Source organism: Penicillium coprophilum (assembly GCF_028826855.1).
Source record: "Penicillium coprophilum strain IBT 35676 chromosome Unknown utg000004l_segment0_segment0, whole genome shotgun sequence".
In the NCBI taxonomy this organism is placed as follows: Eukaryota; Fungi; Ascomycota; class Eurotiomycetes; order Eurotiales; family Aspergillaceae; genus Penicillium; species Penicillium coprophilum.
The window spans coordinates 191,222-218,974 of record NW_026622723.1 but is presented as its reverse complement, the minus strand read 5'-3'; the positions used below and the strand labels follow the sequence as shown (position 1 = coordinate 218,974).

Here is a 27,753-nt window from a genome sequence, read left to right as displayed (position 1 = left end):
CGAGATGAATGTGATAAACATCAACCCACTTGTTAAACAAACTAAAGTCAATAGCTCTAACCGGCAGTTGGTGAATCGCAATAGAATCTATATCTTTCAGTTCGCCACCAAAATGTGAGTTAAGAACCTTCTATCTCCGTATGCCATTCCTCCAGACGTTCCGGTACGGTGTTTAGGAATGTTAGCCTTTATAGTGATAATATGCAAGTCCTTATTTTCAAAGAATCTATTATATTATACATAGATAGACACCCAGAATATATATCTAGGGAGGCCGCAGCTTCCGGATAAGGATCGGCTCTAAGGTTCGGGCTTTCTGAGCCTCAGGGTGACCTCCTAGAGCAGTTGGGTCCTAATCGGGTAACCTGCTGGGGCTCGTAGCGCCGGGGCTTGAGCCCCGGGGGCGGGCACGGCCCCGGTTGTGCCTAGTAGGCATTTTCTGCCAGTCCAACTCGGGGCTTGACTGACGTGATGGTTTCTTAACCCTCCCGTAGAGGAAGAATTATTGTAAAAGCTCCATCAATGTCCAAGGGCTTCCACCTACGGCGTACTATCTGCCCCATACCTCAGTACACCCCATTTTGATTGGACGTTCGTATAGTAGGCCGAGCTCGCCCATGATGGCTAGGATTGAAACCAGGACTATAGATCTAATCAGACATATTTAAACCTTTTACTTGCCCTTTCAGGAACTCTGTTTACCAACTATTCTCTTCTCACTTTGATAGGATCCTATTCATCATGTTCTTTGGCCCTAAAAACCATCCAGTGATCTCACACAAAGACATACTCTCTTGGATATTTGATGAGCCTACTTATGATGTCGACAAGCCTGTAAGTGCTGCGCCGATGTGAGCGCCCTCAGTGAGATCCCACAAGCATAAGTGACTGACACACTCCCCAATAGGTTTACTTCGATCCTTCAAATTCCTCAAGATATATCTCCCACAACCAGGCGAAAACTTTGATTCGTAAACTTGTGGCAGGATTCAAAAAAGCAGGTCTAGAAAAGGGCGATTGCGTCAATCTACATTCATACAATGATGTACTGGTATACTAACCTATAAAGACAACAATATGCTTACACAGCAACTAGATTTACTACCCTATCCTTTTTCTTGCAATCATCGCCAGCGGGGGAGTTTTCGCAGGTTCAAACCCATCGTACAAGGCCTTTGAGCTGTCACATCATATGAAAATTGCGAAAGTCAAGTTTATCATTTCCGAGCCTCAGATTGTCGGGCCCGTTCTCACAGCGGCCCAGCAAAATGGCATCCCGATGTCCAATATCTGGATATTCAATGAGTTTGATCCAAGTTTGCCCTCTAATATGAAGTCTTGGCGATCCCTGCTTGATCATGGAGAGGAAAATTGGGTAAGATTTGACGATCTACAAACCGCAAAGAATACACCTGCTGCACGGTTCTTCAGTAGCGGTACCACAGGATTGCCCAAAGCCGCTTCATTAAGTCACTATAATCTCGTGGCCCAGCATACTTTAGTTTACGGCACACACTCAAGAGGATACGAGGTTCGTTTATTCCTCCTACCAGAAACATGAAAGTAATATCTACTCAGCATGAAAAAGCCAACCCGCCTTATGTCTCTACCCAACTTCCATATAGCGGCAGCCCCGCCTACCCATATAACGGCTTTGAAAGATGGTACAACAACCTACATCATGCGAAGATTCAATTTGGAAAAATTCATCCATCACATCCAGATCCATGCAATCACGGATATCTACCTTGTTCCTCCCATTGCAATCGCTATCATCAATTCTCCAATGGTCCAACAATCCTGTTTCTCGACAATCAGATCTGCTACATGTGGAGCCGCGCCACTCGACAAGTCACAGCAATCTATGCTCCGGAATAAACTGCCTGCGGGTGTTCCATGCACACAGACATACGGATTAACAGAGATAAGTGGGGCGGGAACAACGCTTCCTTATCCTGAAGACGATGAGACTGGTTCGATCGGTAGATTACTTCCTGGCCTTGAGGCAAAGTGAGTTCCCCTCCCTCCCTGTTTATCTCTCACAGAATCTGATTTTTTGAATTTATAAGACTTGTGGACGATAAAGGAAGAGAGATCAGGGAATATGAGATACCGGGAGAGCTCTGTTTCCGAGGTCCGACAGTTATGAATGGCTACTTCGACAATCCAGCAGCTAATAAGGAGGCTTTTGACCAGGATGGTTGGTTCAAAACTGGTGATCTTGCTTACTGTGCCAAAGAGACAGAATGCTGGTACATTGTGGGTCGGAAGAAGGAACTCATCAAAGTTCGAGGGTTTCAGGTTGCACCTAAGGAAATAGAGGGCGTGCTTCTCTCTCATCCAGCTGTCATGGACGTTGCTGTCATTGGGGTTAAACTTACCAACCAAGATGATGAGCATCCCCGTGCCTACATTGTGAAGAGAGACGGTGTCAGCAGTTCAAGTCTGACAGAAAATGATGTCAAGGTCTTCGCTGCCTCAAGGCTCGCAAAGTACAAGGCATTGACAGGAGGGGTTCGGTTTGTGGATGCGCTACCTAGAAATGCCACTGGGAAGACTTTGAGAATTGCCCTCAGGGAGAGAGCTGAAACGGAGGGTGGTCAAAAAGCACATCTGTAGTTGGCCATGCATGCTCGTGCTCTTTTCTTTATCCTGATATTTGCAGTAGCAGGTTATTCTAGCCTACTAGGGTAATTCCAACTCGTTGGAATAAGAATATACAATAATGAGTTTCAGCCTCGAATTTGATACACCTAGATCAAGACATTGTCCTTCGTGTTTTCTGCGACGAAAGAGATGAGATTTGCAGACGAAACTTGGAATGCCAGCGCCAACATGATAGTCTCAAGTGACCTCTTGAAAAATTTACATACCTCTTGTATGGGTAACTAAATATGCCACGCGGGACATACTAAGTAGACCTCTGCAAGGCCTATGTTGTATAAAGCATAAAGCCCAGCCCGCAATTGGGCTTTGAACATGGGCCCACTCGGGCCTAAACAATACAGGCATGAAAGTTGAACCCCCCTTTTAGGAATAATGAAATTACCTCTTTTTTATGTCCGTTTCTTACACTAATCATAGGCTCAGTTACTAGTATTCTCTCCATAACACGAAAAGATATAAAAAAACGCGTTAATTAACAGATTTTCAAAACTATAGAGGTTCTCCAGGAAGTGGTAGTGCTTCCCTATGAAACTTAAATGTATATCTAATATCAAGATATCAATCAATAGTCCCCTTTCGGATATATTTTAACCCCCACCGATCGGACTTTGTTCGAAATTGATATAGATACTTATCGTTTCCCCTTTATTTTGAAATGTCAGTTTAAACTTTATACGTTTAGTGGAAAGTCGCAATATAACGTTTACAGAGTTCGTTTAGATATGTAGGTTTTTAGTAGCCCGGCCCATTTACGGGCTTTGCGGAGGTCTAGACATAACCCTTTCATTGGATACTGCCCAACAAGCATCACTTGACCTACGATCTTGCCGTGACAAGTATATTGAATTAATCCTCATACGGTGCAAAGTGGTGATATATGACACTTTTACTCTCACTACGATGCTTTGCTTTCAGAAATGCAGTTTATAATTCTCTGAAAAATCCATAGTCATCGTAGAGAGCCAATTTAAGATGAAATATTCATTTGCGACCGAGAGATGATTTTATTTATTTGGTGGTCGAAACAGGAGGATAAAATGGTAGGTTTAAATGGCAGGTTGAGATGGCAGAGAGGTGTAGACTTTTCAAAGGAGCCCTGGCATCCATCCCCTAACAAATTGACCACCTTGACCACCCACGGGGTATAACGCGATAATGACAGCTCCGCTAAAATTGCACTTCTAATATCTCAAAATGGACATATATAATGACCGATTCTCTGCTGCAGGGATTGCCCTTCAACCCCAAGCAAAAAAATACCTATGCCCTTGACCCTGTGAAACAACTACCATTTGATGCAAGTGGCGGAGAGAAATCCAAGTGCGAACAAGGAGGAGTCAAAGTGATACCTAGAACGGAGAAGGAGTTGAGGCTAGATCAGGGAAAGTTTCTCGGCCATTGCACAGAAAACGTTGTATCATAGCCCAAGTGGAGTATTCCATACAATATGATCAGAACAAACGCTTACTCAATTGTCCTGACGCTTTGATTGTTTCGGCTCAACAGAGACCATGGCCTTAATGATTGATCTCCCTATTGGAACTTGTGAAGTAGGACATACTGATCCTTGTCGAACCCGGGATGTTAAAGCAGCGCCGGTCCATTAAGGTTTTCTATTAGGCGGAGATTAGATTGTGAGCCTCAAACATACCATATAGTGTTGATACTCATGATTATCGGCCCTGATCTTCGGCGAAGAAGTGAATGATACTTCTGGTAGGTGTATGTTCTCTCGTCCTCGGGACGTGAGGTATTGTACTAGGCCCTTTGATTTCCCCTTTGAAAGCCATAGTTTAATTGCGGCCAGCTATGTTGATCGATAGTGCCAAGAGATGACCCCTGAATTATCAGATTCTAAATGCCAGGACTGATCCGGTACCTACATCATGTATATGTATGCTAGCATGTCGTACATACATGCAAAATGCTTAGATCGAGATCGTATGCGGGTGCCAAGAAGCTAAGGTGGGGCATGATCATCATGATAAGATAAGCACTGCACAGCCACAGGGGAATTTCACGGAATTTCTTTCTCTCCTTACATGAGGGAATTTCTTTCCTCTTATTCTACCAATTCACCCCCATTCATCTCATTCATCATGGAGGAACATCTGCGCCACAGTCTTTCCAATCACCCCCATCCCTTCCAGAGCTTGCATCATCATAGCAGCTCACCACACCGGACCGACAGGATGGCTCCACTTTCTATCAATGAAGGTACCACAACCGCGCTGGAACACGAGCTTACCCCCATGCAACAACATCGTAGTGGCAGCTCCAGTGACGAAGAAGGTCAACCCCCACCACGTTACACCCCTGAAAGCGATCCGTTCCAGCTTGCCTCAAAACTGAAGACCGAGGATGAGATTCGGCAGATGAAAGCCAATACCTCGCGGAAACGTGATTCCGCTACAAACAAAAGCCGGAAAGTGGGATCCATCGTGAAAGACACCGCTCTTCTTGGAAAGCAGGCTTTCGTCACCAAGAAGCTGCAGGGATTCTACGAGTCCCAAAATGAAAACATCGAGCGTATGCTGAAGCCCGTCGAGGAGCACCGCCGTGCCGCCCGCGAGTTGAGTGTCGACAACCGTCTCAAGTACCGCATCGCTGTTTATGGGAGTTTTGCTGCAAACATCATCCTTTCGATCATTCAAGTGTACGGTGCTGTGTCCTCTGGATCACTCTCCTTGTTCACCACAATGGCTGACGCCGTCTTTGACCCCATGTCCAACCTGACTCTCCTGCTGTGCAACAAGGCCGTCAACCGCGTTGATCCACGCAAGTTCCCGGCTGGAAAGGCCCGTATTGAAACCGCGGGCAATATTTGCTTCTGCTTCCTGATGACTGCCGTCTCTTTCATCATCATTGCCTTCTCTATTCGTGAACTGGTATCAGGCTCCGAGGACGAGACCCAGTCTTTCCACCTTCCCTCCGTCATTGCCGTCGCCGTCGCCTTTGCCACCAAATTTGGCCTTTTCCTGTACTGCTGGGCCCTGCGCAACCAGGTCTCGCAGATCCGCATTCTGTGGGAGGATCACCGTAACGATCTGTTCATCAATGGGTTCGGTATTCTGACCTCTGTCGGTGGTAGTAAACTGCGTTGGTGGATTGATCCTATGGGTGCTATTATTCTGTCCGTGCTCGTCAGTGTGCTGTGGCTGCACTCCGCCTATGGCGAGTTCCAGTTGCTCGTGGGCGTTACTGCCGACACCAAGATGCAGCAACTCATTACATATATTTGTATGTTCATTCCCTTTCAATCTTTCAAACTCTTGGTGAAACCATCTACTAACCTTCCTACCAGCCATGACCCACTCTCCTGTCATCACTGCCATTGACACTGTCCGTGCATATACCTCTGGACCTCGCCTGTTGGTCGAGGTGGATGTCGTCATGGACGCGGAGGCGTCCCTTCGTGCTACCCACGATGTTGCCGAGGAGCTCCAGATTAAACTCGAATCGCTTCCTGACGTTGAGCGTGCTTATGTGCATGTTGACTACGAGACCACTCACAAGCCTGAGCATTCCCTGAAAAAGGAGCTGTAAGGACTTTGCTTGACACCTTAATTTGGACCGGCTCTTTTTATTTTGGATAGCGTCGCCCCAGAGTTGGTCCATTGCTTTAATTTTTCTTAGTTGTTATTTTATTGAAAATCACATACATACTTTGTGTTAACTAATTTCTTTTGCTTCATTTCTACTCTTGAGGACTTTACCTAGGTAGAGTTAACTAATGTCAAATTGACAGCCTGAACCATACGGCAGTTCAGTGACCAACTTCCCTAATATTATCGAGTCTTATATTCGACCTTGAAATCAATGACCTGCTGGCAAGGATAAGTGTGCTTTTGGGTTTCCCATTGTGATGTCGCTGATGTTCAAAACGTTAAACTGGGATGCGCTTTCCCTATTCAGAGCCGGGGGCCTTCCCTATTGAGCACCGGAAGCCTTCTCTTCCCAATGGCGCCTTCCCTACCAAGTGACGACTGCCTTCCCGTTTAGGCATCGGATGCCTTCTGCCTTCCCTCATCACTCGTCACCTACCCTTCCCCCATTACCTGGGGTATAAATACCTGCCCTCGCCCACTTTCTTTCTTCTTTTTTCCTTCCTTCTTCAACTCCCCACATGGATCTTTGCCGCGGCCCAGGTTCGTCTGACACTAGATGGGACTTCGGTCCTGTCTAAAGGCACGAAGCATGTTGTGGCCTGGACACAGTCCCCCTACAACCTCTGTGGAAACTGACCGTACTTTCCTGGGTTCTCCATCGACCATCGGGAGTTTCGTAGTCCGTAGTCCGTAGTCCCCTTCCCCTTCCCCCTTCATCCCTCCCCATGTCTGTTCGTTCTTGCGTTTGTTTGTTTTTTTTTTTTGTGCTTCTTGTGTTTTGTTGTTCCTTCCATTTCCCCTTCCCCATGCCTTGCCCTACCCAGTCGCACGGGTCCTGTGTGCGACACCTGAACAAGACTTGCACCTTTACGTGGTGTTCAGGATGAGTAGCCTTTATGGTGAAACCAAGCAAGTCCTCACTATATAGTTCAAGAAAGGATTCATCCACAAGTCAGAACGTACATGTTCTTAAGTTCTCTTGGTAGCATAGCAAACATTGTTCATCTAGAAACTAAAGACTTATGAAGAACCTTACAGCCCATAAGGATGCGGAGATAGAGTCACAAGCGGAGCTCAGGTCGAACTTTTCAGGAGCTGCTGAAGCCGGTAGAGTTCATAACGTAGAAGAGATTGCAGTGCTAGCAATACCTTACCTCGATGCTGTCTATGAAGAGATGTTAGACGTTATGGTGCGTTGGTTCCCCCCGGCTCTGGTGCGAACGTGATCATTGAGAAATGATGCAGGATGGACATATGTATTATTTAAGATCGTGAATTACATTTCTATGCAACGCACACATTGGTTCTATTGTACCAGTAACTTCTTACTCCTTCTTTCCCTCTGTTCGAACCTGCGCCTTCCGCCCTACCCCACGGTCCCTGCTGGTCCAGTTTTTCCATTCTTCGCCTTCAAATTATTCCAACCATACAACAAGGCACCTGAATTTGAGACACTCGCTCATATCATATCAACCCACAAAGCGTTCTTGATTGCTGGAGCGTACATTGCCTGTATTCAGGTGACGTCTGAGCAGAGCCGGCGGATATGCTATTGAGAACACTGGGATCCAGATTCGAGGCCATCGTTCTCAGTGCTTTGCTGATGTTTTCTAGAAAGACAGTCTGCGCCAGTGACACAAAGAGGGCCCCGCCAAACGTTTATGCGAAGAAGACAATGCTAACGCCGATTGCTATATCTCTTCCAGGAAGGATTGTCTGCACCATATCGATGCCTTGTTCCTCTCCGAAGCCGTTTCCAACTCCACACAAAATTTGGAATTCGATCTATTCAGCCCGCGAGGTCAGATGAGGCTGGGCAGTTGTAACCAGGCTAGTGCCGATCGACATGAGGATTGAGCCGGCTTGGATTGAAGCGCCACTTCCGAGCGTATATGGTTGGCAATGGCCGGTTTGATCCTGAGGATTGCGAGTGACAGTTAAGTGGGCGCTGGGTCACTGTTGCAACTGAATCAAAGCTATGAGAACTCGGTCTACTTATGTTCAGTAATATCCTTGCCCATATATTCCATGCGCTCTAAGACAAAATGAAGTGTGTGAGAAATGAGCTAGCTCGACATGGCAAAGGCCCGAGGTGTCCTATGGACGTCGCAACCCTATATATCCTTCCTCTAGAGCTCCTCTGTGCATGATTTTTGGAGAACATGCTCAGACATTTATGATGCCAGTATAGACACTACCTTCTCAGAGGGTAAGGGTAAAATTTGCCACAGATTCGGCAAGTATTCATTAAGAGCCATTGATAGTTCCTGACAAGGGAGGGGCCCGCCCTCTCGCCCTTGGGCGTATATATCTACAGGCGGAGAATAACCACCCCTGGCATCGTGTGCTCTAGCCGAATGAGTGTTTATTATAGGTAACAGTCTACTATTGAATTTGCAAGCTACAGGCAGAAACACCACAAATTAGATTCCATAGTATTGTATATCATCGCATCAATTACCAAAACGAAGAGTCTATCATTGATCTCATTCATGAAAAAGCCCGGATCCGGTGGTATCTCATAAAAGACCGTGAAAATGTAACTCCAGCACGATGATAATTCAAAAAAAAAAAGCGTCTCGGACGAACACAGGGACAGAAGTTAGGGAAAGAGAGGAGAGACTAGGTCCCATACAATTGTGGGGCAAGTACAGAAGAGGTTGAATGATATTGTTTACAACAATGAACGAGGACCAAGAAAAATAAAAATGATTCCAGAGGGAAAAGAAATCTAAGCAGACTGTTCAAAGAGCGCGATGGTAGAGCAGTAGTTACTCTTGTTCGGCTTTCCAGGGACTAGACCCTTGCCATTGGACGAGGTAACCATGTTGACTGCAGCCTTGGTGCTGAGACCGTACAGCTTGACATCCGAGCAGTCGACCTCGACCATGTTATCCTGGCAGTCCTCAGAGTTGAGGCAGGATTGGGCGTAGTTCTCGAAGAAGCTGTAGAGACCGGCGCCGTAGACGAAGACGTCCGAGGAATCGAGGACACGCAGACCCCAGGCCTTGCGGCAGGAGTTTGTCTTGCAGTTGGAGAAGTCAGGATCGTTCCAGGCGTGTTGCGGGGTGAAGGGAGTCAGTGAAGTCGGATTGGACTGGTAGTAAGGGGTCTCAGTCTGAATTAGACCCATAAAGACGTTCTTGGCACTGGAGACCTGGTAGTTGTACAGCTGATGGTGCTCTGAGGAGGTACCCCACAGCCAGACAGGATTTTGAGACTCGATGAGCACACCCCGGCCGGTGTAGACATTGATCTGATTATGATCCTTGAGATCCAGCTCGTGATCGGCGGTCCAGAACCAGGTGTTCTCGAGGTATGCGCTACCCTTTTGAGTAATGTGCAGGAGCATGAAGGCGGCCATGCACTCCTCTTTGGGGGTAGTCTTCTCCTTAGGGGTCTTAGGGCAAGTGTCACTCTGCAGCTCAGTGCCAGCAGCGCCACCGATGCGGAAGTGAACGTCCCACATACCGGCAGAACCTTGGGAAGAGCCTGCAACGTTCCACTCCATGAGAATAGCACCAGCGGCGGGACCCTTGGTGGTGATAATGAGATCGCTCATCTCGACAGAGCCAGTATCACCCTTTTGGCCGACCTGGAAGACAGGAACGGGCTTATCTTGGTTGGCAAACTTCGGGCCGTGTGCCATGAGCATAGGCCAGATCTCACCAGTGATCTTGATATTCTTGGGAACCTTGATGGTGGAGGTAATGACATAGGCACCGTGATCAAAGTAGATGACCTGACCATCCTTGTAGCTGTCAAAGATCTTCTGGATGGCCGCAGTGTCGTCAGTAGTTCCATCACCCTTGGCGCCAGCCGATTTGACGCTGATGAACGAGGAGGCTGGAAGTTTCTCGTAAAGAGGCTTGGAGCGCTCAAAGATGGCGCCCCCCTTGAGCAGGCTAGCGGGCTTGGGAGCGGTCTTCATGGTGCTCTGTGTACGGGCAGAGGCAACAGCGTGCGAGGCGCCGCAAGTGCCACTACCAGACTGGGGTCCCTGGGTTACTTCAGAGCCGCTGCCAGTACTTGGGGTAGACGCAGCAGTAGAGGTGACAGGCACAGCAGGCTGCTGTGCAGAGACCACATTGGAGGGGGAAGAATGAGCAGGCACCGCGGAATCGACAGGGGCCTCATTAGAAGGAGTAGCTGCGGGGGGGGGTTTAGCGACCTCGGCGGAAGAAAAAGGCTTGGGGGAGCTATCGGTATCGCTGCTAGAACCAGCACCAGGGGCAGGCGAAGGAGCGGCAGCAGATTCAGCTGAGGCGGTCTTTGCGGGAGCAGGAGCCTCGCCGCCCTCCAGGCTAGCACTAGGAAGCCCCTGGGAAGCGGCACAAGCAACGACTGTCTCTGTGACTGTCTCAACAACGGTGACAGTCTCAGCCTGGGCCCCGTTGGCACGCTTGTTGATAGTCTTAGACGGGGTGTAAGTGTTACCCTGTACCCAGTTGTCGACAACCGAGCCACCTGCCAGGATGGTCTTCCCATCGACACCAGCCACAGCAGCCTTGGAGCCAGAGAAGTCCACGTTATCCAAAACGAGAGCACCACCGCCAACGGGGATGCTCTTCTGGGTCCAGGCTGTGACGATGCCAGTGGGGGTGTTGGTGAGCTTGCTGTCCAGCATCAAAACAGAGCCAACGGTCTGGTTGGAAGGCGAAGTAGACATATTCAGACCAACCTCGCAGTTGTTGATCTTCACTGACTTGAAAGTCCAGGCCCAGTTCCAGTTCATGTAGATGGCAGTCTGGCAGTCGTTGAAGATCAAGTTGCGGGTAGTGAACTGCTGGTTACCGAGGAACATGCCGTAGTTTCCGCCGTTGAAAGTCAAGTCGGACATGAAACCACCGGACCCGTTGTCCATGAAGATACCCTGCTGCTTGTTGGCTGGACCACCACCCTTGACCATCTCGAAGCGGATGTTTTGCAAACTCGTGGCCTGGCCGACCTGCCAGTGGATACCAGCACCGACGCTAGCGGGCATGGCTGTTAGGTCAATAACCAAGTTACGAATCGCACGGAAGAAGTTGTTCTGGTTGGTGAACCAATTGTCGCCGTTGTCCTCGTAAGGATCGGCGTCGATCACAGCCATACCCGCGAACTTGGGGGAGGCCTTGATGATAGGCAATTCGACAGCGTCACCAACAATCTGGGTATAGTAGTACTGGGTGATAGGCTTTGAGACAACATAGGTACCAGGAGGGAAGTAGACGATAGCAGGAGTGGTGGTGGAGGAATCACAGCCCTTGCCACAGCGGCCTCCGGAAGACATGGCCTTGTTGATAGCGGCCGTGTCGTCAGTTGAGCCATCACCTATGTTGTAGTCAGCAGGTTGCCCGAAACATTAGGGTTCGGACGAATGACTGACCCTTGGCACCGTAGTCCTTTACATTTCGGAAGATCTTGTAGTCAGGCGTTTTGGCGAAGGGGATAACACCCTGGCGTTCAATATTGGCGACCCAGTAGCTTGAGGCGGCTCTTTTTTCGGTCGTTGCCAACACGTTGTTGACTGGAGATACTGGAACGGTAACTGGCACAGCTGCGACCAAAGAGGCTGGCAAACCGAGCAAAAGAATGAGATGGGCGACAAAGATCGCGATGGAGGTATGTAGAACAGCCATGTTGAAAATGGGCAACGCTGGACCAGCAGCGTAGACAGTGTCTCAAATAGGACTAAAGAATCAAGATAATTCAGCAACCAGTGCAGGAATAGAAATAAGAATCGAGTCCAGCGCTTCACCAGCAGCGATATGCAGAGAAGATTTAAAGAGTCAATCTTCAGATGCACTTTCCCAAAGAGAGACAGAACAATAGCCCAAAGAAAAGAAGAGAATGAATAGAAAAGAAAGATCAGACACAAAAGACACAATCGAGATGGGAATCCTACCTATAAGAAAGCCCTGGAGGCGTTTGCACACTTCCCCTGCAGCCAATCACACACACCACAACCCTGAAGTCCACCAACCCACCAATCAGAAGCTCAAAGCTGGCGACAACAAAGCTTGAAACGTGATGGCCAGGAGTTGAAACGCTGAAGGAGATCGGTGTTGCAGATTGACTCTTAAATAGCGCCGGACACTGTTTCGAATAGTATCGCCGAGAGTACGGAGTAAGCTATTTTCAATTCGATGTAAACAGAAATGAGACGGGTCAGGGTCTACGCGCTATATAACCAGATTCATCTCCAAACAGTGTTGGATCATCCATTCCAATCATCTGAGCTGGGAGCATTGCAAGCGCGTATCACTATGCCCTTGACCCGGGTGGATCCCCCTTTGCAGTATCCCGTATAGAATATTCGATAGTGCCAATGATAGGTCACGATTCCCAAAATTTGTCATATTTTGGAGATCAGACAGTTTCTTCTGCTTGAAATCCCATGTCTGTGTGATGTGCATAGCATCCACCAGACTCGACATATCGAATCAATTTGTGTATTCCCATATTGTCAGGTCCAGTGTGCCAAGGTCAGGAGTGGCGATGTTATGGATGGACATTCCGGAGAGCTTTGAAGCATTCCTGATGACGGAGGAAGAAAAAAAAAAAAAGCAAAGTCCTAACATGACCAAGTCACTATGGAATTCCCCAACTGAAGGGGTGAAAGCAGAGTAGGGGAAAAGTGTCCAAAGCCAAGCTTTGTTCCCCCCTGAGGAAAGCTGAAGGGACCGGAGACCTCGGGATGGGCTTGCCCTTTTGCCTCGCGTCTTATTACCCTCATGGCCCTTATTGCCCTTATTGCACTTATTGCCCCTGCAAAGGATTACACACCTTTCACCAGGTGGCGATGTTCGCCTTTTAACGACATATATTGTGTTCCAGATTCCAAAAATAACCCTTAAAACCCTTAGAAGCGCCTATCTCAGACACAGTCTGTGCAACACACCCGACGCAGAGCCTCATCTATAATTGTCAAGTACAACTTGTATTAGCTGGCAAGGCTACGTTGAAATTTTCTACTTGAATTTTTCTACTTAAAATTTTTATACGCCACGCGTCCATAGTGGACACGGTACGGACCGTGCTCTGGAACAGCTGGCGTGGCTATGATGTGGCGTGTAAACCAACCCCATCAATACCTACATCTCGGTACGAACGAGACGGTGGAGAACACGCGCTAGCCTGCGCATTCCCTCGGTCAAGTGTCGTGGCTCTTCCCACGCGAAACACAAACGCAGATGATCTGCAAATCCCTCAGTCAAGTGATGGTCTGGCACCTGGAAGAGGTCACCCGCACACAAACGCAGATTTTCTTCGCTCTGCGCTCGCTTGACTACGTCGGCGGCGAGTAACGGCGCGGGTAGACCAATCCACAGGAAGTATCCTCCGGCGGCGGCGGCGGGTGCGGGGACTGTGACGCCCAGTGGGACAAGATGCTCGTGGATTGCCGATAGCAGGGTGTGGTAGCGCTCGGCGTATTTGGGTTGGAGAACGTCGCGGATGTGGTTATAGATGGTGCCTGTGGGGAACAGCTGGTCAATGATAGCGGCGCATAGATGGGAAGGAGCGCCGCCCGATCGGGAAGAGCCTCTGCGATATCGGGGTTAGTCTGAATATTCCGTATCCGAGAAAGAAGGGTGGTCAGTCAAGTCATCCCGAGCAGTGCTCCGTACGTTTGTGATAATCCATAGGCAACCTTTTCCGACGCTTCCGCCCAGCCGGTGCGGGCCCCGGGCCCGATCAGCTTGCTGAAACTGCCGTTGCTTAGTGCGTGTCCCCATTCATCCTGTGGGCCACCGTCCAAATAACGGTCCACGTCGACAATGCGCGGAAGACATGCGCGGTCGCCGAAATTCTTCTCTCCTTCTGGCTTGGGGGACCACTGAAGGAAATCATATACATCATCCGTAATGATCAGCGCATCGTACTGACGGGCGAGTCGAACCAGAGCCTCACGTCTACGCAATGACATAATTTTCCCGGACGGATTCGCAAAAGTCGGCACGGCGTAGATAACGTGCTTGTAGATTTTGCGCCAGGGCCTGGGCGGTTTCAATTTCTGCAGGGAAAGAGGGGGCAATGTCAGTCGGGGACTCAATAACCGATGGAACAGTGGCATGATACGGTGACGGTCATGTCAGCTCAGAAAAAGTCATGAGCCTAGGATTATCCTTACCGGCTCAGTATTACCAGCGCGCAAGGCGATCTCTTCCGCGGCACGTAGCCCGCTCTCCAACACTGCTATGTCTACGCCCTCGTTATCCTCGGGTATTCCACGTAGGCGCCCGGCGAAGCCGGCATCATCCATAACCCGCGCAGCCAGGTGATACGTTGGTGCGACCATCCATACATTCCGCGTGTAGACCGGGTCTGTAAAGGTTTGCAGCACGCATGCTAGGTTCTGACTGGCCCCGCCGGTGATGCAAATGCGTTGAGATGAGACGGGCTCACGCGGCTGGTAGAAATCGCTCAGCCATGCGGCTATGTGTATGCGCAATGGCCCATATCCTTCATCCGGGCCGTAGAGGAGGGCTGGGTTTGCGATCGAGGGATTGGATAGTACGGCCGTGGCGGAGTGGCGGAGGTTGGGGGCGGGGAGGAGCGCGGGGTTGGGCCAGCCGATTTGGAGGTCAATGACTTGCTCGGGGGAAATGGTAATGGTCATGATGAAGATATCAATAGTCCGGCAGATTGGATATGTAATATGTACTTATGTACAGGTTAGAATTAGTCCAATGCATCAGAGCTTGGCTTGGGTTAAGATGTGGCGAGGTGGGCACCGGTACATCCGAGATCGGGAAGTAACTGGTTCAGGGGGTCAGGTACAGGAACAGCATTGGAATTGGCTATAAGAGATCTAGTATATACATTGTACAGACATGGGAGTTTTATTCCTGAAGGACATACGGAATATACTCCATATCAATTTCTGGAATGTCAGCCTTGGGATATATATATCTCTCTCTATATTATATATCTATATTGCGCCATGTCATCAAAAGCTGCCTAGATACCAGGTATGCACTTGTATGCCCATTTGGGGTAACCTGATCGTGTTTTATAGAGGAACTACTATCGATCGGAACCATCTTATTAGTTTCTACTTCCCATCTTCCATGCCCTATAATATAACATCTCATGTTGCAGATACATCTTGTCTGATTCTTCCTTGAATTTTCCGTACTTCTATAAATGTGATTGCCTATAGAAGATTGTATTTTATGAGGGTCCCACATCCAAGACATGAGCTTACAAGGTGCTTACATGTAGTTCTATTATTGGCAATGTCCTCCTATTCTCTGTATTATACAAATGTATTGTAATATATTGCATATTATTTATTTTTTTTTCTTAACTTAACTTCTCTCTCTTCCCCCCCTAATTCTTCCAAATTTCTTTTGTTCAGCTTAGCCTCATTCCCTGTGAGGTCAAGTTTCCCTCATTCTTCCAATCCCTCCTGCCGATCCACATTCCGCCCCCCTAATCCTCCCACCTGATCCCATGCGGGATTGACCTTGCCTACCGGGTCTCCCCAACTTATCCTCACAACATATCTATCAACATGTTGTCAGCTCCCGTTAAGTCGGCGAAGCGGATCTCGTCTCTGTTTTCACTGGGGTCCAAAGATCGGGATTCATCTTCAACCGTGTCTTCGCCAGTGAACTCAGAAAACATCGATGGCCGACGCCGGAGTAGCTCAAAACCAACTCGTCATGTCTCGACCCCCAACCCTGTCTTTTCCTCGGAGCCCCGAACCATGCCCGACAACCTCGACATGGAGAGCCTACCTCCGCCACCTTCACTGCTGGCGGTGAACCAAGATTTGGCCAACAGCGCCCCCAGTTCGCCTGTTGGCCGTCCGCAGAGCAGAGGTCGTGATATGAGCAGGCCCTCCAGCTCCGCAGGGTTGACTATCCCCGGATCGACTCCAGACTCCCGCCCTAGCACACCATCGAAGCGCAGAAGTTGGATGCCGGGTCGTTCGCGCGCCAGCTCAATTGATAAGCGACCAACACCCATGCTCCCAGCTGCTTGGATCGCAGGGCTGGACCAGAAAGTTGTTTATGATCTGGGGCCATTGTCTAGAGGAGAGCAGGTATGCATATAGCCAACTCCTGTTTTGAAGGGCTTTTCAAGTTAATAGTATCGTTACTTTTCAGATTCAAGAACTGTGGAATGAACAAGGTGACACTTATGTGTACATGTTCCCCCCAGAATACCGGACGCGCGCCATCCTTCAAAGTCGATTCCACCATATTTGCCGAATCCCCTTCCCTCACCTATCTAGCCCGCGGCACTGATGGCAAGAGCGGCCTCGAGCAGCCAACCCGAACATTATCACTCAACCCAATTTCTCCGCCCATGTCGCCGCTGGACCGTCAGCCCGAAACCGACAATGATAACGACAGTGCAGGAAGCCAAAGAATGGCATTTGAAGATTCCCCCGAGGACGTGCCGGAACTCCATCTATATCTCCCTATTCCGCTCAACTGCGATGTGTCCAACCCGCAAGCAAGGCTCACTCCAGATGACATAGAGACTCTTCTTTTGTTCCGCAACCTGTTCGCATTCCTGCTCGGCCAGTCCTTGATTGCCTCCCCCAAATCATCCACTCTTTTCTCTATCTTCATGGACGTGGCAGTCCTTTTAGCACGTTTTGAGTTCTCCAACTTGGACGCGTCCAACTTCGGAGAGACTGCTACCTCCAGTTTCAGCAACTACTGTGATGAACTTCGCCTTGCAGATGTCCGTCGAAGCAGGGAGAAGACGATCGAGGCCATCGTCTTGGGTGAACGTCTGCGCTACTATCCGCTGTATGTCGAGGGCTTTGTCCATGGTGTTGGAAAGCTCGATGAGCTCAAGCAACTGCGGAGCCCTAAATATACCTTCATTCACCCCATCACACAGAAACGCCTGGAGCGCGCGTTCATTGATCTCGACACCCGTCTGCGCGGTCTCTACGGCAAGCTCGAAGATTTCGATTTCCCTTCTGTTTTCTCGGGTATTGCCAATTCGACTACCTCGGAAGAAAGCAAGGTGGTGCGCTTCAAGAACTGGAAGACAGGATTCCATGAATTCCGCCGTTTTACGATCCAGTACTACCGACAGAAGTACGGCTCGTGGCCGCCCAAGGCTCGGTCAAAGAAGAACGAATTTGAGGAGAGCGGACTTAACCGCCTCCTCCTCTTGGATTTGTATCACGACTTCACCGATCTATACGATCTCATGGTCGACCGCACGTCCCTGACGACACGCACAATTGATATTTCGGGTGCGGGCAGTGACTCAGTAGATCCGTCTGATCCAAAACAAATGACCGTTCGTGCTTTGCGACAGGTGCTCTCCGAGTATGACCGCAGTACACCACCAGTACTTCCTCCTATTCCATTCGATATTCCCCAGATGCCGTCGCTGCAACCCTTGCATCGGAAACCGCTCGACGCCAAGAAGGAGGCTAAGCAGAGTGTCAAGAAGCTTAAGAACTCCGACATCAACGCTGTCCTGATGGGATCCTACACCAGGGAGGCCATGCGACCCACTCCTTTCATAGAGAGCTTCATGCAATTTGAGCGTCGCTCTGCGCACGGCAAAAACGTTAATGACATCACCGATCTCCGATGTGGCCAGTGGATCTTCCTATACGCCGTGATTCAAGCCCTTCCCATGCTGGTGGTGGATGTTCCTGATGTTCACTTCAACGATGGCGTGGAGTATTTCCTTTGCATTGCCCCACGTGGTGGTGCTCCCTGGATTCACAACGACACCAAGACTGCTCGTAGCTGGTTCGGAGTTGCAGGTGGTGCTGGTGTTGTTAGCTTGCCATCCGATGTAGTCATCAACGGAGTGGAGGGTGTATACCGCCGCAGTCATTGCTGGCAAGTCGCCGAGCAATGGGCCGAGGCGGGCTCTCTTCTTGATCCACCCATGATGGAAGACGCCACATACGACGACGAGGAGTCCTCTATATCATCACCTTACCCGGGCCATCAATCCTCGGCTGGATCTTCTTCCGAACCTTACCCGAACCCCATGATGGTTCCCGGCGGGCTCACCCCTCCCCCTCCAGCCATTCCACGAACCCGCTCGCCTGCTGCTGCCCAGCGATCTGAGCATCGCCACTCATTCTACCCTGGACTGGAGGCCTTGCCCCTTCCTGCAGGCATTGCCCCCATTGAGCCTCCCACACGCCCAATTAGTCGATTCAACCCGAACATGAGTTTCGACGACATTCTCAAGGAAGTCCCGAAGAAGGACACCAAGAAGAAGCACTAAATAATCATTGTCGTGTGTCTTTTCTTTATGATTAGATTCCAAGGCACTACGATACGGCTTGCATATTCAGAATACACATGTTTTGTGACTGACTTTTCATACTCTGGACTGTTTCATTTCTCTGTTGATAGGCGCATATGATGAAATACTGGGCTGGACCGGTGCACAGGGAAGCGAAAACGAAAAAGAGCTTTTTAATTCATGGAGCATGGAGGAGGTACATCATAATTATCAGCATATCGGCATCAACATGTCCGGAGGGGCTTTTCTTTTTCACCTTGTCATTTTGATTTCTCTGCTTGGATTCCCCCTGTAGTTTTTGATAGAAACATAGATTCTAATATTTGTACATTTAGTTTCCACCAAGTGTAGTGAAGTGTAGTGTTTAACGTGTAGTATGGTATATATAATGTACAGTGTGTGCCCATGTGTTTATCCCGGATCCATGGTTCCAGCCTCGAGTTACCATGTTCTTATTTAAAGCCTCAAACCTCTAACCTCGAGACGTGAATATCTTTATCTGCTTTACTCTGTACTCCGTAAATCAGTGTTTCTTTCAGATATTCAATCGTGAAACCATGTATATGCCGAGGCCGATCCCACTAAAGCAGGCAATACGAGAAGGATCAGCCACACAGCCGCTTTTTCCTTTATCGCCGTCGGTTGCAGAATCCCCATGGAATTGTAAGCTAATGAAAGGACCGTCTCGCAGATCTCTTCCAGACCAGGAAAAGGGCCATCTGCTGTCACTTGAGCTTGATTCAAGTCCAGCTTTGTCCAATTTCCCCCAACTATCCATCCCCGAATCCCTTCTTTATCCTACCGGCGGAAAAGGAAAAAAAAAGTCAAAGAACCTCGATAACTCAACAAAAGCACCGAAAATGCATTAACGACACCTAATACACAACCATATATACTCTAATTATAATTATCGCAATCATCTCATCGTCTCACCCTCTACCCACCCACCATGCCTCCTTCCCGCTCCAGCGTAACGAGCGACAGCCATGAGCGCCTCGAACCACGACTCCTGCGCGCCGCAGAATCAAACGACGTCGAGGCCCTCAAAAAAACAATAGCCCTCGCACAAGAATACCACCAATTAACTGACAACTTCCTCCGCATCGGATTGATGCGCAGCGCAGAACGTGCTTGCGTCGCCGCGACGGAATGTCTCCTCACCCTCGGCGCAAAAACAGATGTCCCCTCAAACCGCGCCTCGCCACTTCTCCGCGCCGTAGAGCGCGACCATTACGAAATAGTCCGTCTCCTTCTGGACCACAATGCCAGTCCAGACTCTGCCGATAAAGAGGGTCGCACGGCCCTCATGACTGCTGCATGGAAGAATCACGCTGATATTCTGCATCTGCTCATCATGCGCGGCGCGGATGTTAATAAGCGTGATCTGCGCCGTCGCAATGCGTTGCATAACCTTGCGGCTGATAAGGCTTGTCGGTGGGGGGTGGGGGGATGAGGTTGTGAGATTGTTGTTGAAGACGGCATGTCCTCTTGATGGACCTGAGGGGCAGGATGAGCTTGGACGGACGCCACTGCATTGGGCTTGTGCATCGGGGAATTGGAGGTTAGCGGAGATGTTGCTGACGAGGACTGGTGAGGTGGATGGGGAGGTGCAGATGCCCGCGAAGGTCGATGCTGTTGAGTTGCGTGGTAAGACTGCGTTGCATGTTGCTACGGCGCATGACCGGGTGGATATCGTGCAGCTGCTGATTGCACATAAGGCGGCTGTGAATGCTGCTAGTGATGGTGGATGGACGCCACTTCATAATGCTTGTGATAAGGGGTGTGAGGATATTGTGCGAATTTTGTTGAGCGAAGGCGCGCATATCAATGCGCAGCTCTTGAATGGAATTACGCCGCTGCATCTTGCTGCCCAGGGGGGGTCATAGTGAGGTTGTGAAGTGTCTTCTCGAGAGGCCGGATCTGAAGCGAAGGGTTAGGGATAATTTTGGCAGTACGCCGTTTCTTCGCGCGGCGCAGTTCAAACGAAAGGATATTGTGCTAATGCTTGCGCCCTTTAACAATGTTGAGAGTCTGTCTGATGATATTAAGGAGGCCTGTGCCGCGTTCGATGCTACTGTTGTTGATTTTGGCAACTTTCATAATGAGAATCGGGTTAAGCGCATGTCAGTGTTTAATTTGCTATATGGCAGGGACCGGGAAAATCCTAGGAAACAGGCTGTTACCACTGTGCCAGCTGATAGTCGTGCGACTGATTTCCGGTGGATTCACTTGCCGGCGAATAATATGGCATGGGTGGAAGCCTTGCTCACCAAGTCGTTTATTGAGGAGGGAGCACATGATGTTGATGGGTTTAAGGGGCTGGAGAAGTCTTTCAACTATCAGCATCGGGGTCAAAGGACTCACTCGCACTTTATGCGGCCGTTGTGTCAGAATACACCGCGGACGATGCTACGGCGATATGAAGAAGAGACTTCAGAGGAGCCAGCGTCTGATCAGGGACAGGCGAAAGCCATGGATGGCAACGCCCGCAAGCAGAAAGGCACAGGAAGCAAGCCTGACAAGGCAGATTCTTATTTCCCCGACGAAGGGACAGGGCCCCATGGAAAAAAGGGCAAAAACAATCAAAAGCGTGGCAAGTCGGGCAGCGCACCGGGAACTCCCAAGCAGCCCGAGACGAAGGGAAAGTCACTGTGGGGACAGAGCGAGAAACAGGCGAGATCATCACCTCTGTCATCATCAACCTTTTGTAAAGATCCCCACCCGTTGGTTTCTGCTTGTAATGTCTGCGTATTCATGCCATATCTGCACTTTGAAACCGCGGAGCGCAGACAACAGATGCAGGATGCAATTTCCCGAGCAGAAACGCTGGATTTTGTATCTAATGGGGTGAAGCGGACGCGCACAAGAGATGTGCTGCTCATTGACGCCCATCTATCATCCTCAACGACCTCCCTCCATGTCCGCCGAACACTGGACCAGTTCTTCTACCCAAATATCGACACCAAGAGCCGCGATCAGGATCAAGTGGTGTACCGATACCAAACAAAAAGCCCCGGTATGGGGGTAGACCCCAAGATTTTCATGGTTGATCAACTGTGGATGTGGGTTTTAGGCACGAATTTAATCGTAACAGCTTTCCCACAGAGATGGGACCAGCCCAAGAATGACCCGCTCAATGTGCTAGATGGGATTATCGAGGATATCAATTCCAAAACTCGAGATCCTGTCAAATCTGTTTATGATTTGGCCATGATAATCACAAATCGATGCTCCGGGGTCTTTGATCGACACCGCCTGGGTGACGAGGAGTATCAGTTCCTAGATATGTTCGAGTCCTCTATCGGTATAGCCACGGACAAAGAGACTGTGCTCTTTAACCAATTCAACCACGCCTCCGGACAGGCATCAGACTGGCTGAAAAGCCACCGCAAACTGAACGGCTCCTTCAGCTCTCCGCCAAAGTCGGGTAAAGGGACAGCTGACGATCAAAGCAGCAACTACTGCGACGAGGACGGCCAGCCACTATTTGTCGATCGACTCCTGGACATTGGACAGGAAACTAATCTTCTAGCCGAGACAAAGGACATCCGAGACGAGCTGAACATGATCCGGACGGTGCTGGAACACCAGAACAATGTATTGCTTGACTTCCAAGAAGTGATCTGCGAGACCTATCAAGGCCAGCACCGATCACAATTTGAGGTCAAGAAACGGTTCAAAGACCAGCAGCGCATGATTGACATGCACCTGAAGGACATTGACCGCATGGACAAGCAGGCCGAGCGTATCTACCACTCCATCACGGATCTGCTCGACCTCAAGCAAAAACACGCTAATGCCTTCGAAGCACGCTTTGCGCGTGACCAGGCTGCTGGTACAGCCCGCCAGGGAAAGACGATTATGGTCTTCACTATCGTTACTATCATCTTCCTACCGCTGTCGTTCATCGCCTCCATCTTCACGATCAACCTCAAAGAATTCGAGAACTTGAATCTCGGTTATGTGGCAAAGTATACCTTTGGTATCGGCTTTGCAATCTCCATCCCACTTGTCTGGCTCGCTCTCACGGTCGACGATATTGGTGGTTTCTTCCGCGTGGGCAGCCGACGCTGGCGGTCTAACCGGGAGAAGGTGCTTGCAAAGAGTGAATGTGGCGATGAAACGCTCCAGGTCTTGGAGATGGAGAAAATGATAAGTTTGTCGCGCATGCGGAGAAGCATTGATGTTGGATATGGTGGTCATGTTTTACCTGTTTCATCACGCGGCACGGGGGAGTCAAGAAGGCCTGATCTATATGTCGGTGGATTGGGCAATGGCACTGTGCGGAAAAGTTACGATCTGCGGTCTAGTCAAGACTACAGATCACGATGATATGATTTACGGCATTCTAACGAATGGATGTTTTGCCTTGTAGTTTGTCATTTTACCATCATTTTGCCGTTTCGATCTTTAGGCAAAAGTTGGATACACCCGTCTCGTTACAGCGCTGAAAGTGATCGAACTTCCGATAAGAATTGAAGAAGTTCTGGAGGAGAATTGAAGGTCTTTCATTTAAGTAAATTGGCTAGCTCTAACTCACATGACTTGATATCTATTCAAGCTGCGTCGCACCCAAATACTCCTGATTCTCACCTTTCCCATTCCCAAGGATCTCAGCGGGGTGGTACACATTCATAACGGCCATGGCGATAAGCATCAAGACTCCGTCGAAGATGTACATGAAAACCTCATGCGTCATGGTGTACCCATCATAACCTTCTTTGTATTCCACCAAACGGAACACAGACCGCACCAGAATCAGGAAGCTCACAATGTAAAGCCCAACAAGGATGGTGAACCAATTGCGTTGTTTGAAGCCGCCACCGCGGGTTTGATCGCGATCTGACTGTGATCTGGAGGTTGGTTGACGCAAGATTCGGAAGTGAAAGACCGTGGTAACAACCACGAAGAAACCGAAGAATAGAAGCTGGACGACTAAGCCACCGATTGTTATGTTCGAGCCGGTTTCACGCATCGAGCCTGCTGAAGCCATGAGGCCACCGCCTAAGATGAAATGTAGGTTAGAATTTATTCAGTGAATGGCTGGCCTGTGATCTGATTTGTTGACATCGACTTAACATACCAGAGCACTGCAACAGAAACGAGAACACATCCCCGCCCACGAAGATCTTTGTCATCCACTTTACTGGCACTAGACTCAGGTGCTCGGCGTGGAGATAGGTCACTGTTCGCCCGAGGATCATGTAGATCGATGCTGCGTACAGTGGTGGAGCGAGCAGGATGAATAGAGTCTGCATAGCATATAGGGGGATTCCATAGAAGTTATCATGCGATGCGGCTCGACAAATGTATCCGATGACCTGGACTGTATGAATTGAGAGTCAGTGATGTTGTCACAACATCGAACAAGCAGTTTGTAAAAAGAACATACAGATTCCTCCAATCACGAATGGAATGAAGTACCAGCATCGTGACTTTGTAAGTTGATAGCCATGGTAAGCGGTTGTGACGCTGAAGAGAATGATAAAGATGATAGCAGCGGGAAGGGAAGGGTTGTATCCATAGATATTATGTTTTTCAGCCATCTTGCGATGGGATTAAATGAATGTATGAAGAAGTTAAGTTCATTTGAGCTGATTGGGGTTAAGATGAGATTTATATCAAACTGGGCAACAGCCATCGGACAACCCTACCACAGCCCAACATAGGTTTGAATCCGAAACAGGCGTCCTCCGCGATCCACTACAAATTTAGGCGGCCTTTGATTGAAATACATTGATTTGAGCATTGGTCTTATCATTTGGGGGAAACGCCTTGGCTGTTAACGCAGCTTTCACGCGATGTGGGGGCGAGGAGGCTTTGTCGGTTCGTTTCCGTCTCCGTGTCCGTATTCGTTTCTCCGTATCCCCGTATCCGCACCCGAACAGCTTGACTTCTCTGACTGATCCCTTTGATAATGGGCCCAAGGAGAACACATCGGAAGTCACGAAATGGCTGTCCGCAATGTAAGGCACGAAGACTAAAGGTGCGACAAACATCCCCGGGTTGAGCTTTTTCTAACCAGCATAGTGCGATGAGAAATATCCATGTACGAACTGTACCAAACATGCCATTCAATGTTCCTATGTTAATCGTGGCATATCAACTCCGGCTGAGAGTCCAGCTACTGGATCAGAATCATTGGCTTCATCTTACATGCCGTCGCTGTTAAACACAGAGTCATACCCGGCAACCCCTGCTGGGAACCTGGCAGGTCTGGGTGATGCCAAGCCCAAGTCAGAGCGTAAGTCGGGTCTACTACAATTTCTGTCCGACTCACCAGTTGAAACTCCGACCTTGAACGAAGATGACTGGGCGTCAGACCTTGAACTCATGCACCATTACTGCACTGTGACATGCAATACACTGACAATCCGTGAGGACTCACGACATGTGTGGCGCATTGTTCTCCCTATGGAGGCATATTCAAATAAGTACTTGATGCACGGACTATTGGCTCTGTCAGCTCTGCATCGCGTGTCTCTCTTCCCAACCCAGAAAGCGAAGAATATCAAGGCCTCTGCATACCACCAGGCGGCTGGGCTAAAAGAATTTCGAGAGCTCATTTCCTCTCCAGTCGACCCTAGCAACTGGCAGCCCGTCTTCTGCTTTGCTTCTATGGTCATGGTACATGTCTGTGCTTCTCCGATCCGACTGGGCGAGGATCGTTGGCCAGCCCCCATATCGAATATGGTGGAGCTCTTTTCTGTAGTCCAGGGATTGCAGACTCTCATGGAGCCATGGTTACGCTCTCTTCGAAGAACCAGGCTTGCACCGCTTGTGAACAGCGTCTGGATTGAAAGTGAAATGCTCATTACAAGGTGGGCTTTTGAGTTCTTGCCATCCGACATCGTGGGCCGGTAATTGTTGAACCGACATAACTGACCTCACCCCACTTTAGCCCTGCGACCATACACCAATCTCTACTTCCGCCCGACATTCAGACTCGAATATCACAACTCCACCAATTTATTGATGATTATCCATTCCCTTATATACAACCCCAGTCCGAGCAGGACTCGAGCGCCTCGCATGAATTGCCATGCCCTGTCGAACGCCGAACAGACTACAAGCGCTCCCTGCTGTTCTTTGAAAACTCGACTCGTCAGATAGAGCTCGCAGGGACCCACGTTGAGGTTGGAATGGTCTTAATGTGGGCGTACTCACTTTCTAAACAATTCCGAGACGATTTGGAAGCATCCCATCCTGCAGCTCTGGTACTGCTGAGTCATTGGTGTGTGCTGCTGCATATTGTTAACGATCTCTGGTTCATCAAAGGCACTTCAGTTCAACTACTTGAAGATATCGAGATTAAGATCAATCCCGGCTTTAGGGAGTGGCTGGTATGGCCGAGAAGATGGGTTTTTGGGAAATGACCTCAATCTACTCCATTCGATGAGTTTCAAACCCGCCATACGGACGGTTTTCGATATCGAACTTTTTGCTCTACAAAACTACTACAGTGAAGGCGAGATTTGTATGTATCCCACCTGATGTTGAGTGGCGATTCATTCTTTCATTCCAAATGATTTCAAATGTTAACTAAACGATAGAAGAGAACAAAAAAATAGAGAAGAAAAACCCATGACAAAACTTCAAATAATCCAAAAAAAAACATAGAAATCCGACTTGTGGTTACTGCACATGAACCTTGACATACTCTCTCGCCTCACCATCCTCAACGTCACTTTCTTCAGACTCCACCGGAGTGAGAGTCCTTCCATCCACAACCGGCGCGCCTTTCTCACTTTCTACATCACCATCTGCCAGGAAAACCTTCTTCTTCCCAACCTCAGCATCCTGAATAATTTTCGGCAAAGTAACATTCAGGACACCATCCTCCAGCTTTGCCGAGATGTCGTTCACAATAACAAAAGCCGGGGCGGCGCGACTCCCAAGACGGACCTCACGCTCAAAGACACCAACCTGTGGACCTCGCTCGTCCATAACAAGGGCGTGGTGCAGATTCTCATTGACACCGGGGCGATACACGACACCCGCCACATGCAGAACAGACTCACCAGCATCATAGTCAATGCTGAGATCGCTCTTCTTGGCTCCGGGAAGTGAGACATGCACAATGTATTTGGCATGGGTGTCGAAGACGTCAACGGAGGGGATGAAGTCGACGCCCTCTGTGGTAGGCCCGTTCATCGGGAAACCAAGTCCTGCACCGAGCTGGCGTAGGAAATCGAACGGACCGTCGAAAGGAGGTCCACCATGATGTCTACCGTGGCCACCGGGACCACCCTTATGATAGCGACCCTGTCCAAGGGGCCCAAAACCGAAGGGACCGGGGCTGGGGTGATGACCGGGGAAGCCGTATGGACCGGCGTAGGGACGATGTCCATGTCCGTGTCCATATAGATGCCTGTCGTTTTCATCGCGCCCAGGGCCCCCAAAGGCACCGCCCGTGTGGTGGTGGTCATGGCCGTAACTGTGAAAGTCGTAAGGTCCAGCATGGCGGCCATGGCCTTGTTTTCCCTTGCCGCTCTTGCCACGGTAGGGGCCTGGTCCATGGTGGCCGGGACCTCTATGTGCCTTGCTCTTGCACTTTCCGCCGTGGCCGTGGCCGCGGTGGTTGCCGGGAGAGTCAGAGTCCGATGTCGAGGGCTCGATGTTCTCTTTGGAGGCGAATGAGACGTCGTTGGCATCCGAGAGCTCACCGGCTGTTTGGGGTTCTTCCGAGTTCTTTGAGAACTCCTTGGTGTTTTGGTGACCATAGGGCGCAGCGTGAGGGCCATGTCCATGCCTCCCTCTGCCGCCTTTGCCACGGAATGGGCCTGGACCGTGGTGGCCGACGCCTCCACGCACATTGCCCTTGCCCCTCCCATTTCCGCAGTGGTCACAGCGATGGTAGTGGGTGTTTGGGGAGTCAGAGTTCGATACTAATGTTTCGTCTTTCTCCATGTTGTTGTTGGGCTCAGTAGTTTCACCTGCTTGAGCACCTTGGGTGGTCTTGTCATTATGCTCGGGGTTGTCCCATCCACGACGACCACGACGTCCGTGGTGTCCACGAGGAGCAAAGAACGGATGATCCTCTAGATTGCCATTGACAACATCCCAAAACGGATGTTGAGATTGGTTGAGTTGGTAGATGGGAGTCATCTTGAAGTAGTAGATTGATATACAATATAAAACTTGTGAGCGAAATTGATATGTTGGAAGATATCCAAACTGAGAGCAGGAAAGCAAAAAAAGCGAAAGACACTTGTTCCGATACTAATGCAAGAAGCAACATCTTGCT

At 49.5% G+C, this 27,753-nt stretch overlaps 11 protein-coding genes across 11 annotated transcripts; 5 read left to right on the top strand and 6 right to left on the bottom strand.

Moving 5' to 3' along the window:
- Positions 1-741: 741 nt before the first annotated feature.
- N7500_004474 (acyl--CoA ligase) lies at positions 742-2,619 on the top strand (the record flags this gene model as incomplete). The annotated part of the gene is made up of 5 exons (XM_056675620.1): positions 742-834; positions 908-1,045; positions 1,097-1,531; positions 1,589-2,010; positions 2,070-2,619. 5 exons carry the CDS (start codon positions 742-744, stop codon positions 2,617-2,619), a joined length of 1,638 nt encoding a protein of 545 aa, XP_056530620.1.
- A 2,147-nt stretch (positions 2,620-4,766) lies between these two features.
- Positions 4,767-6,213, top strand: N7500_004473 (cation diffusion facilitator family transporter; the record flags this gene model as incomplete). Its single annotated transcript, XM_056675619.1, has 2 exons — positions 4,767-5,907; positions 5,972-6,213. The coding sequence occupies 2 exons, from the start codon at positions 4,767-4,769 to the stop codon at positions 6,211-6,213; spliced, it is 1,383 nt and encodes a 460-aa protein (XP_056530619.1).
- A 1,387-nt stretch (positions 6,214-7,600) lies between these two features.
- On the bottom strand, positions 7,601-7,859 carry N7500_004472 (uncharacterized protein; the record flags this gene model as incomplete). The annotated part of the gene is made up of 2 exons (XM_056675618.1): positions 7,601-7,683; positions 7,754-7,859. 2 exons carry the CDS (start codon positions 7,857-7,859, stop codon positions 7,601-7,603), a joined length of 189 nt encoding a protein of 62 aa, XP_056530618.1.
- Positions 7,860-7,934: 75 nt separating this feature from the next.
- N7500_004471 (uncharacterized protein) lies at positions 7,935-8,222 on the bottom strand (the record flags this gene model as incomplete). Its single annotated transcript, XM_056675617.1, has 2 exons — positions 7,935-8,060; positions 8,103-8,222. Coding segments are annotated over 2 exons (246 nt in total), but the record flags the coding sequence as incomplete, so codon positions are not given.
- A 784-nt stretch (positions 8,223-9,006) lies between these two features.
- N7500_004470 (glycoside hydrolase family 55 protein) lies at positions 9,007-11,896 on the bottom strand (the record flags this gene model as incomplete). Its single annotated transcript, XM_056675616.1, has 2 exons — positions 9,007-11,588; positions 11,644-11,896. The coding sequence occupies 2 exons, from the start codon at positions 11,894-11,896 to the stop codon at positions 9,007-9,009; spliced, it is 2,835 nt and encodes a 944-aa protein (XP_056530616.1).
- A 1,455-nt stretch (positions 11,897-13,351) lies between these two features.
- N7500_004469 (aminotransferase-like domain-containing protein) lies at positions 13,352-14,877 on the bottom strand (the record flags this gene model as incomplete). The annotated part of the gene is made up of 3 exons (XM_056675615.1): positions 13,352-13,802; positions 13,886-14,271; positions 14,389-14,877. The coding sequence occupies 3 exons, from the start codon at positions 14,875-14,877 to the stop codon at positions 13,352-13,354; spliced, it is 1,326 nt and encodes a 441-aa protein (XP_056530615.1).
- An 897-nt stretch (positions 14,878-15,774) lies between these two features.
- N7500_004468 (uncharacterized protein) lies at positions 15,775-18,485 on the top strand (the record flags this gene model as incomplete). Its single annotated transcript, XM_056675614.1, has 2 exons — positions 15,775-16,308; positions 16,350-18,485. 2 exons carry the CDS (start codon positions 15,775-15,777, stop codon positions 18,483-18,485), a joined length of 2,670 nt encoding a protein of 889 aa, XP_056530614.1.
- A 970-nt stretch (positions 18,486-19,455) lies between these two features.
- Positions 19,456-22,838, top strand: N7500_004467 (ankyrin repeat protein; the record flags this gene model as incomplete). The annotated part of the gene is made up of 3 exons (XM_056675613.1): positions 19,456-19,947; positions 20,015-20,385; positions 20,444-22,838. The coding sequence occupies 3 exons, from the start codon at positions 19,456-19,458 to the stop codon at positions 22,836-22,838; spliced, it is 3,258 nt and encodes a 1,085-aa protein (XP_056530613.1).
- Positions 22,839-23,058: 220 nt separating this feature from the next.
- On the bottom strand, positions 23,059-24,052 carry N7500_004466 (RTA1 domain-containing protein; the record flags this gene model as incomplete). Its single annotated transcript, XM_056675612.1, has 3 exons — positions 23,059-23,510; positions 23,590-23,832; positions 23,899-24,052. 3 exons carry the CDS (start codon positions 24,050-24,052, stop codon positions 23,059-23,061), a joined length of 849 nt encoding a protein of 282 aa, XP_056530612.1.
- Positions 24,053-24,423: 371 nt separating this feature from the next.
- Positions 24,424-25,882, top strand: N7500_004465 (Zn(II)2Cys6 transcription factor domain-containing protein; the record flags this gene model as incomplete). The annotated part of the gene is made up of 3 exons (XM_056675611.1): positions 24,424-24,492; positions 24,537-25,366; positions 25,408-25,882. 3 exons carry the CDS (start codon positions 24,424-24,426, stop codon positions 25,880-25,882), a joined length of 1,374 nt encoding a protein of 457 aa, XP_056530611.1.
- Positions 25,883-26,141: 259 nt separating this feature from the next.
- On the bottom strand, positions 26,142-27,614 carry N7500_004464 (Hsp20/alpha crystallin family protein; the record flags this gene model as incomplete). The annotated part of the gene is made up of 1 exon (XM_056675610.1): positions 26,142-27,614. One exon carries the CDS (start codon positions 27,612-27,614, stop codon positions 26,142-26,144), a length of 1,473 nt encoding a protein of 490 aa, XP_056530610.1.
- Positions 27,615-27,753: the final 139 nt, after the last annotated feature.